Below are 15,860 nucleotides of genomic sequence, written 5' to 3' on the forward strand. Positions count from 1 at the left end.
AGATCCCTCCACTTGCTGTCTAGAGATTGCTGTCTGGAGACCTGTACTTTCAAATTACCCAATGCAGCAGGACACGGAGCCATGGCTTCTCCCACTCATTCCTTCCTAGGTCCTGTCATCTGCCTGCTTTCCCTGCCTGATGTAATGGGCAGGACCTCAAGGTACAGGGTCGATCTCTGGGTTGCAACCTGGCAGCCCTAAGTTTAGGACCGGGCACAATGCATCACTGATGCTGGACTACAGTTGTTGCAAATGGAATGCCAATGGCAGAAGCACCCTAATTGCTGCTAGCATATAACTTGCAGTGCAGTCTTATGCACATTTATTCACAAGTAAATCCCATTGTGTTCAATGGAGTTTAGTCCCTAGTAAGTGTGTTTAGGAACTTCAGTCTGTAGAAGAGTGTTCTATTGACATGAATGGGATTACACTGGGGAACATTTTTTCTTTCCCCTTCCCCACCTGCACTGCATTTTTCAAAATGCCCCAGATAAATTTCATGCCATTCATTCTGAAGGATTCCTGTTGTTTCTCATTTGCTTTTCAAACCACCTTAAATTAACACATTTGTTCATTATGATTACAACGGTGGCTCAAGCAGATGTTTTCTGCTTGAAGACATCTGGGAAGGGAGAGTTCTGTATAATTGTGTTGTTGGTTTTTTAGGGCATGAAACAGATTTTTTTTAAGAAAAAAAATACTGAGCTGTTCTTCTGGCTGTTCTGCAACTCTGTAGCTCACTATAAGGATTAACAGTATGCTCAGGGCCAGCCCTAACATTAGGCAGAGGTAGGCGGTGGCCTCAGGGAGCAGATGGTGGGGGACAGTGGCCGCAGCCTCTCAGCTGTTCCTCCTGGACTCCCTGGCTGTTCCTGTGTTGGAGGACAGGTATGCGCCCCCTAAATTAGCCTCCTGCCTCAGGTGTGGTGGAGGACACCATCCCATTGCCAGTGTTGAAGTAAGATTCAACTGCCAGTCCAGCTGGCTCCTGTCTGTAGAATGGGGACAGGGTGGCATCTTGTCGTACACCTCAGACAGCAAAATATCTCCGGCAGGGATTGAGATAGATTGTGGTGTGAGCGGGTTGCCTGTAAAACAGCCCTGGAATGTCAAGAAGCACTTTTTAACTTGATGAACTTATATTCAAACAGATGAACTGATTCATTTTTCACTATTCTCAAAATTACTTGATTTTTCTTTTAAAATGTTTGGGTAATGAAATGAGCTAGCTGCATGTGGAGTGCTCACAAACCAGTTGCACATTCATCCATTTGCTGCCAGTCAATATGATAATTTTCAAACAAATTATTCACTTGTGTAATCATGTAAAGGAACCAAAAGTACTTCGGAACTCTTGTAATTAAATCCATGCAAGATAGCTTCTTCATAATTAATGGGTGTGAGCAGATCCATTTAACACTTGTGATGGTGGAAGAGAGAAGGACAGATTTCCCTTTCCTTTTCTAGCAGTAAGAATCCATCACACTCTCTCTGTGAACACACTGGGCATGTGAGCACATGGAAACCATGAGCTATATGCCTGTATTGTGCTGAGCTAACAACTCCATGCCTCCAACAATGACTTGCAACATGATTCAGCAAGGGGTTAATCACACAGAGCTTTTATCCTGCTGTTGAGATGGCTCTCTAGGAAGTTTGTGGGCTCTGTAGCTGACGCCATTACTCTCCAGGCTGTCTCCCGCCATTTTCCCCAGCCTATCCCGTATTTTCCCCAAATGTAATAAATGTGGTATTTTTTCCAGCCCATGGAACTGGAGCAGCATGACCACCCCATGAAATTCTCCAATAGCAGAAGAAACCGGTCTGTCTGCCTGCTGTGGGCATTTGTTCAGTTGCTGGGGGTGCACACGGTCAGGATGATGAACGCATTGAGGATGGGAGCGGGGCGTGCAGGAGCAGATTTGACAGGCGCAAGGGCAAGAATCGCCTATTGATTGCAACTCCTGCTTCTGCTCAAGTCTTGCTGAGGAAGGACTTTCCTCGATTCCCAGGTGTCTGCCATGTAAATGCTTGAGCACATTTCTCAGTTGGAGGGGGAAGAGGGTAAAATGCCTCCCTGCAACGAAGGGAGACACATCTGATCCCCTACCCCACCAAGCTCAGAAGCAACGTCCTCTGTTGATTCAGAGCACCCCACTAAGTTCAATGGGGCTTACTCCCAAGTAAGTGTGCTCAGGGTTGCAGACTTATGGCACAATCTTACATTTTATGTCTGCTCAGAAGTAAGTCAGAGGTTTCCTGGGGGCTGTGAGAAAAGAGTATTGCAGAAGTTAAGCTGCGGAAACAAGAACGCCACACCCCGCTGTTTTGCAGACATGCCAGGGAGGGAGGAAGGCACTCACTCAGTTCAAACCACATGTCTGCTGAGTAAAGGAGCACTTCCTAATCCCTCAAAGAAACCAAAAGCAGGAAGCTCCGGAAAGGATGTGGATTTTTGCAGGGGTTTTGCTTGATGTAGGAACACCCTAAGGGTGTCAACTGTGGCTGGCGACAAGTGTAGGCATGTTTGGGCAACTGCCTAGTGCCCACACCCCAGCAGGGGCCCACTGACAAGAGCCCTTGGACACGTTCCTCCTCTTTGCCATTGCAACTTCCTTGTTCACCCGCCTCTCACTCTGGCTCAGACAACAGTGGTGGTGAGGAGGAGGAGCAGGAGATGCCCCGGCCTGCTTGCTCCCTGGCTCTCTGCCTGCCAAGCAAGCAAGTGGGAGCAATGATGAGAAAGAGCAGCTGGTGACCATGGTGGTGAGAAGGCAGACTCACTGAAGGAGGGGGGCCCATTCAGGGTGTCTTGCTAAGGGCCCTCAGAAACCTGGAGCTGGCCCGGGTGTCTGATCTCCCATGCAGTGGTGCTCAGCAAACTAGCCCACAGGTCTGTTTACAAGCGGTGCACTCTCGAGTGAGGCTGAGCCATTTTTTTAAAAAAGTATTTATTTTAGACACTTCTTAGGTGTCTTTCAAGACAGTGGCATTCCCAAGGCAGCTTACATTACAGAAAGAATAAAATGCACCATCAAGCAAATTATAAAATGATATTTGAATTAAACAATTTTAAAATAGGCCAGTTAAAATAAAATATACATTCAAATATCTGCCAGCAACACATACTGTAAAACCATTTCAATTAAAAGCCAGAGAGAACAAGTATATTTTACAAGCCCTCTTAAAAGAAGCCACAGATGGAGCCAGCTGTATATCTCTCAGGAGAAAATTCCATCGAGTAGGGGCCACCACTCAGAAGGCCCTCGGCCAAGTGCTTGCCTGCCTTACTGATCTTGGTGGTGTACCAGTGAGTAGGGCCTTTGGAGATGATCTCAATGCGGGGGCGACCTCATGTGGGTATGGGTGGTTCTTCTTTTGGACAGTTGCATAATCCAGCCTTGTACTTAACTACTCACGTGGTCTGACTGGTTCTGACTGAAACCTGGAGCGGATTTACTGCCCCACTGACATCAGATCCACCAGCCTCCACTGCTTCTGGAAGTATGGGAAACAAAACTTCTCTCATAGCACTTCCAATTCTTAAAACACACACACACACATCACACACATACACTATTGTCTGTCTCCAGCCTTACCGGATATTATGCAGCAGCTCCTAGACAACTCTAGACAACATAGACAACTCTAGCCTCAGTTGGGACATGGGAGCTCAGACTCAGCTATCTTCCTGTAGCTGACAGGAAACCATTTTTTCAATGCTGCAATAAACCACTAAGCTGTGGCAGAACACCCTGTCCTCCTATTTCTAAAATAATTTTCAGTATTCTAATGAGTGAATTTTTAGCTGCACACATTTGTACAGAACCACTGTTCTTAGTGGTACAGTCATGGAAGAATCAGAAAGTTAGACACTGGGAAAGAATGGAGACGTAGCTGAAGAATCAGAAAGTTAGACACTGGGAAAGAATGGAGGCATAGCTGAAGAATCAGAAAGTTAGACACTGGGAAAGAATGGAGGCATAGCTGGTTGTATTGCGTAGAGGGAGAAGTTGGCTTTAAATGCAGATGATTTTGTTTAAACTAGCTTTTCTTTGAGCACAATATTAGTGCTAGAAAGTTCTACCACCAGCTGCATGATATCCTTTTTACACATAATGGGCAAGTAGGCTCATCTTGTTAGAAGGGTGGACAGCTGTTCTGTTTTCTGATTAAAAGACAGTTAGGAGAAGCATGTAGTCCAGTGGGAATATGCAACCTTCAAAGAGCTAAATGAATTATGTAGATGTCACTGTGGACATATTTATTTATTTATTCATTCATTTCATTTCCATCCTTTCCGCCAAAAAGAAAAGATGCTTAAGGCAGCTAACAATAATAAAATACAGACTAAAAACAAAATCTTGATGAACACATAACATAAAAACAGATCTATTAAAACACAGTTCAAAGCCCAACTATAAAAGAAATAGACAGCACCCATCCCATTCCCAACCCCCTTCAGAGACCCACCAGTTTATATGCCAAGACCTGCCCAAAGAAAAATGGCTGTGTGTATTTCTATGTGATCCCACCCGTTCACCAAGTGTCTCGGGGCAGCAGAGGTGCCCCCTCTCTATTCTCACAACAGTCCTGCAAGGCAGACTGGGCAGAACCTGAGTGACAGTGAAGTTTATGGCTGAGCCGGGATTCAAGGCCAGGCCTCTCTGGACGAACCTGCCACTCTAGCTGTTATCCCAATGGTCCCCAACCTGGTGCCCTCCAGAGGTGATGGGCTACAACTCCCAGAATCCCCCACCCAGCCTCTGGAGGGCACCAGGTTGGGGACGGCTGCATTACACCAAACCAAGCTGGGAAGAACTTTGCAAAATGGCAAGGCAGGAATAGAGCAGGGGCTGGAAACCTCTTTTCTTTCTCTATAGAGGGCTGTTGACCCATGGTGAAAAATGAATTGGGGCCTGGAGGAAATGGTGGGTGGGTGGAACCAAAGCCCAAAGTGGGTGTGTCCAACAATAAGGTGAAAGAATCTGTAGAAGGGGTGTTTCCACCAGCGATTTACTCCAAGCCGGCTGCATGTTGAGGTCGTTAGGGATACCTGATGTCGTGGCCATCCAGCAGCCACCCCGGAGCTTATCACGGAAAAACCGGAATTCCCGACACTGCTTAAAGTCCAGTTCTTTTCCTCAAGTCAGGTTCTCCCCAGTACAGTTGCCGTGTGCCCCAACCCCTGCATTTACCTCGGTATGCTAGCCCTGCCCAGAGGTGTGCCTTTCACTGTGACCCCAGTCAAGGGATATTTCCTGTCTCCTGTCTCTGTATTTCCCAGCACAGACCAAATAGTGACTGCTCAGAAGTAACACCCATTGTGCTCAATGAGGTTTGGGGCTTGTTGGGAGGCTTGTCTTACAAATGTGCTCTTCAGGAGTGTTTCTTTCGCCCCTCCGTTACTGCGATCAAGCTCAGCAACGGGCTACAAAGGAGGCTGTTTGAGAAGCTTGTCTTACAATGTGCACAAGGGGAAGTAACTACTTTGCACTTTCCTTATGGAGCCAGGGGGGGGGGGGGCTCTCTTATTGGTTGAGCAGCCCCTGCCACTCAGGTGTAGGGGTGGACGAAACTCACTTACCTGTCCTTGAAGCTTTTTGCGGTGGGGGGGAGGCGCTTCACTGCTCCCCCCGCAAAGTTCAGGCCGGGGGGGGGGAGGCTTCCCGCCTTGCCTGGCCGAAATTCAGGCCGGGGAGGAAGCGCCTCGCTTCGCCCGGCCGCAAACTCAAAAGTTTTTTTTAAAAAACAAAAACGCCCCCGTGATAGGCTACGTGACGATTAACGTAGCCTATCATGGCTAGATCTGCAAAGTCAGCCGTGATAGGCTACGTTAATCGTCACGTAGCCTATCACGGGTGACTTAAAAAAAAAAAGCGCGTACGCAAATGGCGGCCCCCATAGGGAGCCGCCATTCGCGTTCCTTATTTGGTCGCTGTAGTCTACGTAAAGATTTACGTAGACTACGGCGAAAATAAGGGCAACGCAAATAGCGTGTTTTGTTTTGTTTTTTAAGTCACCCGTGATATGAATCTGACTTTGCAAATATAGCCGTGATAGGTTACGTTAATCGTCACGTAGCCTATCACGGGGTGTTTTTTTTTTTTCTTTGATTGGAATGGCGGTGGCGGCAGCTGGTCGAAAGACCGGCTGCTGCTCCCGCCCCAGACGAACACCCGCCGAACCGCTGGCCGGACCCGCCGCCGGGAGGGACATTTGCCAAAGGTAAGTCCCGTCCCGGAGGGGGTGCGGGGTGTGGGGGGGTGCGGAGAATTTCTCCCCGAAACTACTTCGGGGGGCCGAACACGTTGGCGCTCGGCCCCCTGAAGTTCCGGGGAGAAATTCTCCGCCATCCCTACTCAGGTGATGTTCAGTCCAACCCACCCACACCCACCCCCAGAAGTAAGTGAAGCCACTGAGAATGGTGCGATGTACACCCGTGTGGAACCCTGCCCAGGCCAAAAGTGGCTCCTACAAAAATGCTGGTGAGCCACTCCTCCCTTCTCCTTCCATTGTCGTGGAAACAGGGCCAAAGATTGCTGTCCAATATATATAATGTGTCTGAAAGAAGGCAAGAAGAAATATAACGCTGACTTAGGAGCCTCCTGTTTGTGATTTATGATCACATTCTGTCATGAGTCCTTGATGTTCTCTTGATTATAAACAAACAACCAAACTGTCATAATGGGGCTTTCTTATCTCCCTCCAACTGCAGCCTCTTTACCCCAGGAAAAGTTGCTCTTGAGGGTTGTTTGCACGAGAGCAGTCGATTATTACACAAGAGACACTGGATCCGCAATTAGCAATTGCTCTTTTTCTTGCTGAGGGAGAGAGGGGAAGCAAGCCAGCCAGCCAGCCAGCCAGCCTGCTCATGAAGAGTTTGGGGAGAGGTGAGGCAAGGTGGAGAGGAGGACGCTGATTTCCAGGGCATACTTATGAGCACAGCACCAGCCAACATGTTACCAAGCTGAGAACGTAAGAAGAGCCATACTGGATCAGACCACGGGTCTATCTAGTACAGCATTCTGTTCCAACAGTGATCAGCCAGGTGCCCCAATGGGAAGCAGACTTCCTCCAGCCCCTTGATCATTTTGGTTGCCCTTTTCTCACTCTCTTCCTTGCACAGATCCAGCCAGCCTGGCTCACCAGCCTTATTCTCTGGAGCAGCCTTCCCCAACCTGGTAACCTCCAGGCACATTGGAGTGAAACCTCATAATTCCCAGCCAATCTAGCAAGGCTGCTCTGGAGGAAGGCAGAGCCACCAAAGTGGGGCAGTGCTGCAATCCAGATGAAATATGGCCCTGGGCCAGAAGTTCCCCACTCCAGTTGTAGAGAGATGGGATGGCCTTCCAAGTATTGGCCCCATTTGAAAGGACAGTATGAGTGCCCAAGACTTGAATCAAGAATTAAAACGATGCAGGCGTGGGTGGGAAGAGTTGTGTTGCTCATGACTGGCGATCTCACAGGTTACATCCAATAGGTGCCTCTGTCACATGCGCAGCCCTATTCCCCAAAACATATGCATGCACAACAGACTTGCCAGAGGTGAGGTGGACCGAAGTGGAGTCACATTTTCCCCGCGACAAAATATCACCGTGTGAACATTGGGGGAAATGTATGGTTCTCCACATGACGGAAGTGTTGCCTTGAAGGAAAACGTCTGGATTCCTTGCCACAACTGAGCATTGTGACTGATGGTGCAAAAAAACAAAACAAAACAAAAAATCTATTACCATCTAGAAACATCCTAAGAAGGGTGTTTGGAAAGGCTGATCAAGAGTAACACCGAGCACAGCCTGTTCTCACCCTTCAGCAATGAATTATGTACATCAAGGCTTTCCAGTTCCAGAGCTGTGGAAAACTGTAATCTTTTTATCAGTCGCTGATGCTGTGGAAGAATGTGGCGTGCCGTGTGTGTGTGTGTGTGTGTGTGTGTGCGCATCACTTTCCTCTGTAACTCTAGCGACCTCTAGCGGCCAGTCAAAACAACACCCAGAATTTCCCAGTGAAGTCGTGGCTCCTAAATCAATTGTGAAACTATTAGTCAGACACGGATAATTTCAGAGTTTGCTTCTGTTGCCCGGCCCTTAAGCTACTCGAATACCCAGGCTGCTGCCTTGGGAGTCCATAATTTTTATATATATATATATATATATATATAATCGGTCATTACCAAATTATTCTGTTGCTGTCCAGTCGTTCAGTCGTGTCCGACTCTTCGTGACCCCGTGGACCACAGCACGCCAGGCCTCCCTGTCCTGCGCTCTCTCCCGGAGCGTGCTCCAGTCCATAAATTATTCTGCTGATAATAATTATGTCCGTCACTATTTCATCAGTTAACATAGTGCTGTCAATCAGGACTCTGATTGTGGAGCATCTAAATGCTCCAACCTAAATTGGTTGGGTGCTCTATCATCATAGTTGTCATCACTTCTTGGCCTTCTGCCCTGAAAGGTGGCCAAGAAATATTTTAAATAAATAAATAATAACATTATCAATCTGTAAGGAAAAGAATATTTATGAGTCTTTATTGTGCACGAGAAAGATTGAGGATAAAGTTAGCTCATAAATAGGAACTGAGCGAAGCACAATAGGGACATCAGAAGCTGCCTTATAGTGAGTCAGACCATCGGCCCATCCAGCCCAGTATTGCTGACACTGACTGGCAGCAGCTCTCCAGGGTTTCAGGCGGATATTTTTCCTGCCCTACCTGGAGATGCCGGGGATTGAACCTGGGACCTTCTGCCTGCCAAGGTACGGCCCCCTCCACAGTGCCATAGCTTTCAACAACTAGAACAAAAGGTGGCTGCCCACCTCATTCTGAATAACAGGAGGCGTGAACACAGTCTGGCTGTCTTACATCATCTGCATTGGCTCTCAGTGTGCTTCTAGTACCAGTTCAAGATTCTGCGTTGTATCCAGTAGGTATGTACGAAAGGTACTTACCTTTCGGGGATTATACTGATGGTGTGGGGGGAGGTGTTCCGTCCCTCCCCACGGAATCCTTGCCGGGGGGGGAGGCGCTCCGTTCCTCCCCCCCCCAAATCCTGGCTGGCCGGCTGTGCTCCACAGCGATTCTGCGGAACCGCTGGCCGGCTACGCCAGCAGCCGGACATCCGGCCGCTGGCTAGCAGGGATGCAAATGGCAGCGGCCATAGCCGCCGCCGTTTGCGTCCCTGCAGTCAGCCGTGATAGGCTACGTAAATCTTTACGTAGCCTATCACGGCTGATTTAAAAAAACACAAAAAACACGTGTATTTCTTTATTTTGGCACGTCTTAGTCTACATAAACATTTACGTAGACTAAGACGGCGAAAATAAGGGGAACGCAAATAGCGTAGCATCTATGTTATTTGCGTTCCCCTTATTTTCGCCATCTTAGTCTACGTAAATGTTTACATAGACTAAGACGTGCCAAAATAAGGAACGCAAATGGCGACGGCCATGGCCGCCGCCATTTGCATACGCGCTTTTTTTGTTTGTTTTTAAGTCAGCCGTGATAGGCTACATAAAGATTTACATAGCCTATCACGGTGTTTTTTTAAAATGTAGCCACGATAGGCTACATAAATCTTTACGTAGCCTATCGTGTGTTTGTTTTTTTAAAAAACCTGGAAATGGCGGTGGCGGCAGCTGGTCGGAAGACTGGCCACCGCAGCTGCTGCTGCTGAACTGCCGCCGGAGCTGCCGCCGCCAGGAAGATCCGCCACAGGTAAGTCCTGTCCCGGGGGGGTGGGGTGGGGCTGTTCCGCCACCAATTTCGGGGGGCTGAATGCGCTGGCATTCGGCCTTCCCGAGATCCGTGGCGGAACTTTCGTGCATCCCTAGTATCCAGCCGAAACATCCTGTGGACAGAAGGGCCAATTGGTCCTTGAAAGGCTTCTGAACTGTGGGGGAGTCCTACTGGTGAAATGGAAGAGAAGGTGAACATCATTGATTCCCCTTTCCCCTGCAGCCTCTTACGCCCCCCCTCCAAATCTGCTTTGGGGGGTTGGGGGACCCTCCAGAAGAGTGGGGAAAGTGCACACTGGGGGCGGCAGAGGGAGGGGAAATTGGCAAAAATTGCCTCCTCCCACTTTCCACCAGCAGGAATGTTTTGTGTTGAACTCTGATCAGGGAATACTTCCACTGCTGAGAAAGAAGCCGGATCGAACTCACTGGCTTTATTTAATTTTATATTATTTTAAACATTTCTAACTTCCCTTCCCTGCATGAATGGCTGAGGTAGCTTACAATACTTCAGACAAACAGATAAAACATGAGTACAAAAATATCAATAAACAACAAATACCAAAGTTGAAACCAGCAACAGCAATAAACTCATCCTGCAATTGCACCTATAAGGCCTAATGCAACAGGACTGTCTTCACCTGGTGTCAAAATGATAATAGTGCTGAAAGATTTATTACATTTATTGTGTATGTTTGATTTTACAAAATAAAAAATAAAAATGATAATAGTGTCTTTGGCAAACTGCACTTGCAAGGGCATTCCAAAGTGCCACCACAAAAAGGCCCTTCCTACTATTGCCACCTGGCTTAATACTGAAGGCAGAGACACAGGAGCATATCCTCTGAGGCTTCTCCACACAGGGTTTTTATCCTGAGATTGAGAGTGGTTACTCACGGAGGTTTGCGGGTCCTTTACAAGACATCATCAACCTCCAGAGAATCTCCCACACTAAATGACCTTGACCCCATTTTTTTAAAGATCGGAGATAATGAGCTATCAAATTACAGCATGTTGAATTTCTTTGTGAAAAGAGGAAATCCCGCAATAAGAGGAGGTAGACCACAGTGCCATCTAGTGGCTGTATAATGAAACATATAGAATACGCAGATAAGGGGGAAAGGGTGTGTGCGGGGTAAGTGCATGTAAAAGGAGCCCATCATGATCCTACATTTAAAACAGAAGAAGAAAGCCCCAGGAAAGTTGTGGGACTTTAGGGGCAGGTTTATATGGGAGCAGGTGGTCCTTCAGAGACCCTGGCACCAGGCAATTTATAAGTTAAAACATCAATTGGAATTGTACTTGGAACTGCAGTGGGAGCTAGCACAGATCTTTCAGCACAGGTTGTAACCTTCAGGACCTGCATGTCTTAAAGACTGCATCTCCCTAGATCAGCCTTCATGTCAGTTTTATTCCTCAAATTAGGCCTTTCATTGTATGCCATCAGTGTGGGAGTTAAGTTGCTGTTGAAAGCAGGGCCTTTACTGTGATTGCCCCAAGGCTGTGAAACAATCTTCCAGGTATGGTATGAAGTTGTGACCCTGTAATTGTCCTCAGGAAGGGTTACAGCAGGGGTGGGGAGCCTCAGGCCTGGGGGCCAATACCAACCCTCCTGGACCCTCTAGGGATCCCAGATAGCCCCTTCCCCCGGCCCGACCCCTTTCCCCCAGCCACCCATTGTTTGGTGCTTTCCCAGCTTTTGTGCAGTTTTTTCCCCCCTCCATTCTAAAAGGTTGAAATGCCGCTGCTAATGCTTAGTTTCTGGCAGCAAGAGCGTTAAGCTACACAGAGCCAGTGTGGTGTAGTGGCTAAAGTGCTGGACTGGGACTCAGGAGGCAAATAGGCAAATTTGGTCCAGTCACTGACCGTCAGCCCAGCCTACCTCACAGGGTTTTTGTTGTGAGGATAGAATGGAGAGGAGGAAGAGGATTAGGTACCCCGCTTTGGATTCCTTAAGGGGGGTGGGGTGGGATATAAATGTAAAAAAAAAAAATGCTGGTATTTTTTGTATTTTTGCCTTTTCCCTTTGGCATTCAGGCCCACCCACCACTGGAACACAGCCACCAAGAGCTTCTCCAAAACTGAATTCAGCTCTCAGGCTGGAAGAGGTTTCCTACCCCTGTGTTATAGTTACACCTATTCTGGCTGGCTTTCTTGCTAGCCATATCAAGATTCAAGAGCTGGTTTGAGTAGACTCTGAGAGGCGAGAGCCAAGAGACACTGTTTCTGTAGCATGTTTTTTATTGGGTGTGTGAGTACATGTCTTGGGGGCTGTATTTTACCCTGCATGTTACTGTATTTGCATTCACATCACTTTGAGAAAGTATCCTATAAACATTTGAAAAATAAATTTTGAACAAATATATATATTTTTAAAACTGTAGAAACCTAGCATTGGAGGTGGGCAGATCTTGAAGAATTATTAAAACAAGAAGATATTTGAGAAGCTAATCTTGATTAAGGTTCATTGTTTGGAAACAAGTGAACCTGCAGGAAATTTGAGGGTTCTTCTGACCAGTTTTTAAATATCTGTTTAAAAATATCAAAGGTAAGGAAAATGCAGTATTTTGTGCAGTTTTTAATTTCTTTAAAAAGAGGTGCCAGGGTTCAGGCTGACATACCATCTGTCTTGCTTGATCAAAGGGTCATGAGGATTGATTGCAGTTACTCTGTGGCAATGTGAAAGGAATTCTATACATGCTCTTGAGAATGCCAGTTTTCACTATTTCCTCCCATTTTGCAGAGAGCCCTCTTTCACTCCAGGTTTAAACCCTGATTACATTGTGTTGCAAGCGCATGACTTTGCACACTAAATGCAATCTTATGCATGATTAGACAGGGGAAAAAAGTCTTACAGTTCCCAGCATCTGGCTGGGGTATGCTGAGATTTGTAGGACTTTTTCTATCTAAACATGCATAGGATTGCACCCTATGGCTGCATTCCTATTACCACTTATCTGGAAGTAAGCCCCATTGAACTCAATGGGACTTACGCCTGAGTAGGCATGCATAGGAATGCGTTGTAAGAGAGATAACAGAGAAAGTGTCATTAAAAGGCAGATCGCAACAGACAAATAAGTGAAATATATCACCTGACTAAAAATAACAGTTCTTTTGCTTTTCTAATAGTTTCCCCGAAGTGTGAACAAACTCCCCCCCTCCCCCGCAAGTTTGGGGAAGATGTCATCAAGGCAGAGTGGGGTGGGTGAAGCCAGAAAATCGGTGAAAAGGAAGCATTCAAACAAGAGGAGAAGGACAGAAAAGTGTAGCCTCTTAGGGCACTGGCGTTCCAAACGCACAAAACCAAATCACCCGTGGAGCAAATAATGACTGATATCGCCGCGCCGGGTGTCTTTGCGGCAAAGTGGGGGAGAGAGGCGGGCGCCGTTCGCCTTCCCAGATTGCTCGAGTTCAGTACCCTGGAGAGCGCCGAGAGCGCGTCGCTGCGCGCGCACCTTGAACGCCGACGGCGAGGGCAGAAAGGCTGGATGCCTGCGCCGGGGCGGAAGGCGGGGCTGGAGCGCCAGGCTGGTCCGCGGAGCCGCGAGACCCTCCGCCTTGAACGGCTTCCCCGGGGTGCTGGAACTCGACTTCAGCCTCAGTCGCTTTGCTGCGCGCGTCCGCTCTGCAGCCGGGCGGCGAGCGACACCTGGACGGGTCTGGCCACGAGCTCAGCCAGACGGCAGAGCCGAGGTTGGGGCGCCTTCTCGCGGACGCCGGGCGGGCGGGCGGTCTGTTGCTCGCTGCCTTTGGACCTGCCCGCTCATTAGGTAGCCTGCATTGTTCTTTTCTCCCGCCCTACCCATGTGCCGCCTTCGCCTTTGGCTCCAGAAGGAAGACGGGCGGTGCGTGTCTTCTTAACCCCGCTGCCCCCGCTTTACCGATTCCTTGCCAAGGACTTTGCAGCCAGTGCCGGATCTCCAGCAACAATCCCGATGACGCCTCCGAGCTTTTGGACGTAATTCTTTGGACTCCCGGCTCGTTTCTGCTAGCCCTCGTTTGTCTCCCAGTTGCAGCCTTCTAAGTGGGGTTGGTGTAACAGAGGGTCGGGGTGCGGGGGGAAACCCTTCGCTCTGCCATGGGATGGATGCCATCTGTGAATACAGCTTCTGCCCGCTAGCTGCTGGCATGAAGGAAGCCGGGGCAGAAGAGTTCCTGGATTCGCTCCCCAGCCACCTAGGGGAAAGGCTGCTGTTGAGCAACGGGACCAACGAGTCCCTGCAAGAGCTCTGGAGGAGCATCCTGGGCCTGGAGAGCGCAGATGGGCTGCAGGGGGCCAGCTCCGTGGTCCTGCGGATCTTCATCTCCATCATCTACTCGGTGGTGTGCGCCCTCGGCCTGGTGGGCAACGTGCTGGTGCTCTACCTGATGAAGAGCAAGTGGAGAAAGTCCTCCATCAACCTCTTTGTGACCTGCTTGGCCGTGACCGATTTCCAGTTTGTGCTGACGCTGCCCTTCTGGGCTGTGGAGAACGCTCTGGATTTCACCTGGCTTTTTGGCAACGCCATGTGCAAGATCCTCTCCTACGCGACGGCCATGAACATGTACGCCAGCGTCTTCTTCCTCACCGCCATGAGCATCGCCCGCTACCACGCGGTGGCCTCTGCCCTGAAGAGCCGGCGGCACAGAGGGCTCTTGGCAGGCTGCTCTTCTGCCAAATGGCTGTGTGCCCTCATATGGATCGCAGCCATTCTCGCTTCTCTGCCCAACGGCATCTTCTCCACCACTTCCACCATCTTCAGCGAAGAGTTCTGCCTGGTCAAGATGCCCGACAGCCAAGGCAGCAACACCCAGTTCTGGCTGGGGCTGTACCACGCCCAGAAGGTGCTGCTGGGCTTCGTGCTGCCCTTGGGAATCATCTCTCTTTGCTACCTCTTGCTGGTGCGTTTCATCAGTGGCCGGCACATGGGTGCCGGCGCCCACGGCCCCAGCACAAAGCGCCGGTCCAAGGTGACCAAGTCGGTGACCGTTGTGGTGCTGTCGTTCTTCCTCTGCTGGCTGCCCAACCAGGCACTCACCACCTGGGGCGTCCTCATCAAGCTCAACGTGCTGCACTTCAGCCCCAGCTACTTCTTCTCTCAGGCGTACCTCTTCCCCATCACCGTGTGCCTGGCGCACTCCAACAGCTGCCTCAACCCCATCTTCTACTGCCTCATGCGCAGGGAGTTCCGCAAAGCGCTCAAGAAGCTGCTGTGGCGGATCACGTCGCCCTCCGTCACCACCATGCGCCCCTTCACGGCCACCACCAAGCCTGAGCAGGAGGACCAAGCCTTACAGACCCTGATGCCCAGGAGCCCTGCAGGCCCTGCGGCGGCTCTGCCCCTTCCTGCCGTAGCAGGCGCCTTGCCCGACATGAGCTCCTACCCCCCCGGGGTGGTGGTGTACAGCAGCCGCTCGGACATTTTGCCCACCAGCACCTTCGCTGAGCTGCACTGCTAAGCCCAGGGGGCTTTGGCATGGCGGACGGCTACAGCGGTTTCCTATCCCCAGGGTCGGGGGGGGGGGCGCTGCATCGGAGTGCACCTGGACTTGCCCCATTGTGGGGTGGGGGGGCAGCGCAAAGTCTGTGGGATTGAGCTCCTTGGTTAAACTGTTCCATTCCCAAGAGGGAGGGAGGGGATGGTGGGAAGGGGAAATGTGCATCGGGCTGTTTCAGAATTCGGGGAAGAAAGGTGCGGATCCATGGAACTTAGAAACTGATGGTGCGGCCACACTTTGCCTCCTGTGTACAGTTCTAGTCGCTCCCAGCACCTCAAAACAGATACTGTGGAGCTGGGAAAGGTTTGGAAAAGGGCAACCCAAATGTTAAAGGGGTTGGAGCAATTCCCCTATGAGGAAAGGTTACAATAGTTTGGGGATTTCGGGCCTAGGGGGAAAAAAGGCATATGGGGAGACATGATAGAGATGTATGCATGGTGGGGAGAAAGTGGTTAGGGAACCGGTTTTCTCCCTCTCTCATAATATTAGGATCCACGGTGGTCCAATGAAGCTGACTGGTGGGAGATTCAGGACAGATGAAAGGAAAGACTTCTTCACACAGTGCCAAGGCTACCGATGGCTGCTACTGGTCATGAAGTTTAAATGGAACCTCCAGGTTCAGGAGCAGTATGCCTCTGAGCACCAGTTGC

At 49.5% G+C, this 15,860-nt stretch overlaps 1 protein-coding gene across 1 annotated transcript; it reads left to right on the plus strand.

Moving 5' to 3' along the window:
• Nucleotides 1-13,815: 13,815 nt before the first annotated feature.
• RXFP3 (relaxin family peptide receptor 3) lies at nt 13,816-15,171 on the plus strand. The gene has a single exon (XM_084832045.1). The coding sequence runs from the start codon at nt 13,816-13,818 to the stop codon at nt 15,169-15,171; it is 1,356 nt and encodes a 451-aa protein (XP_084688171.1).
• Nucleotides 15,172-15,860: the final 689 nt, after the last annotated feature.

The sequence above is a fragment of the Heloderma suspectum genome, chromosome 2 (genome assembly GCF_057233095.1).
Source record: "Heloderma suspectum isolate Gila_16-S chromosome 2, 16-S_ref, whole genome shotgun sequence".
NCBI lineage: Eukaryota > Metazoa > Chordata > Lepidosauria > Squamata > Helodermatidae > Heloderma > Heloderma suspectum.

Bases quoted from the DNA above. Each gene is read 5' to 3' on its own strand.
- RXFP3 (XM_084832045.1), top strand. From the start codon at position 13,816: ATGGATGCCATCTGTGAATACAGCTTCTGCCCGCTAGCTGCTGGCATG.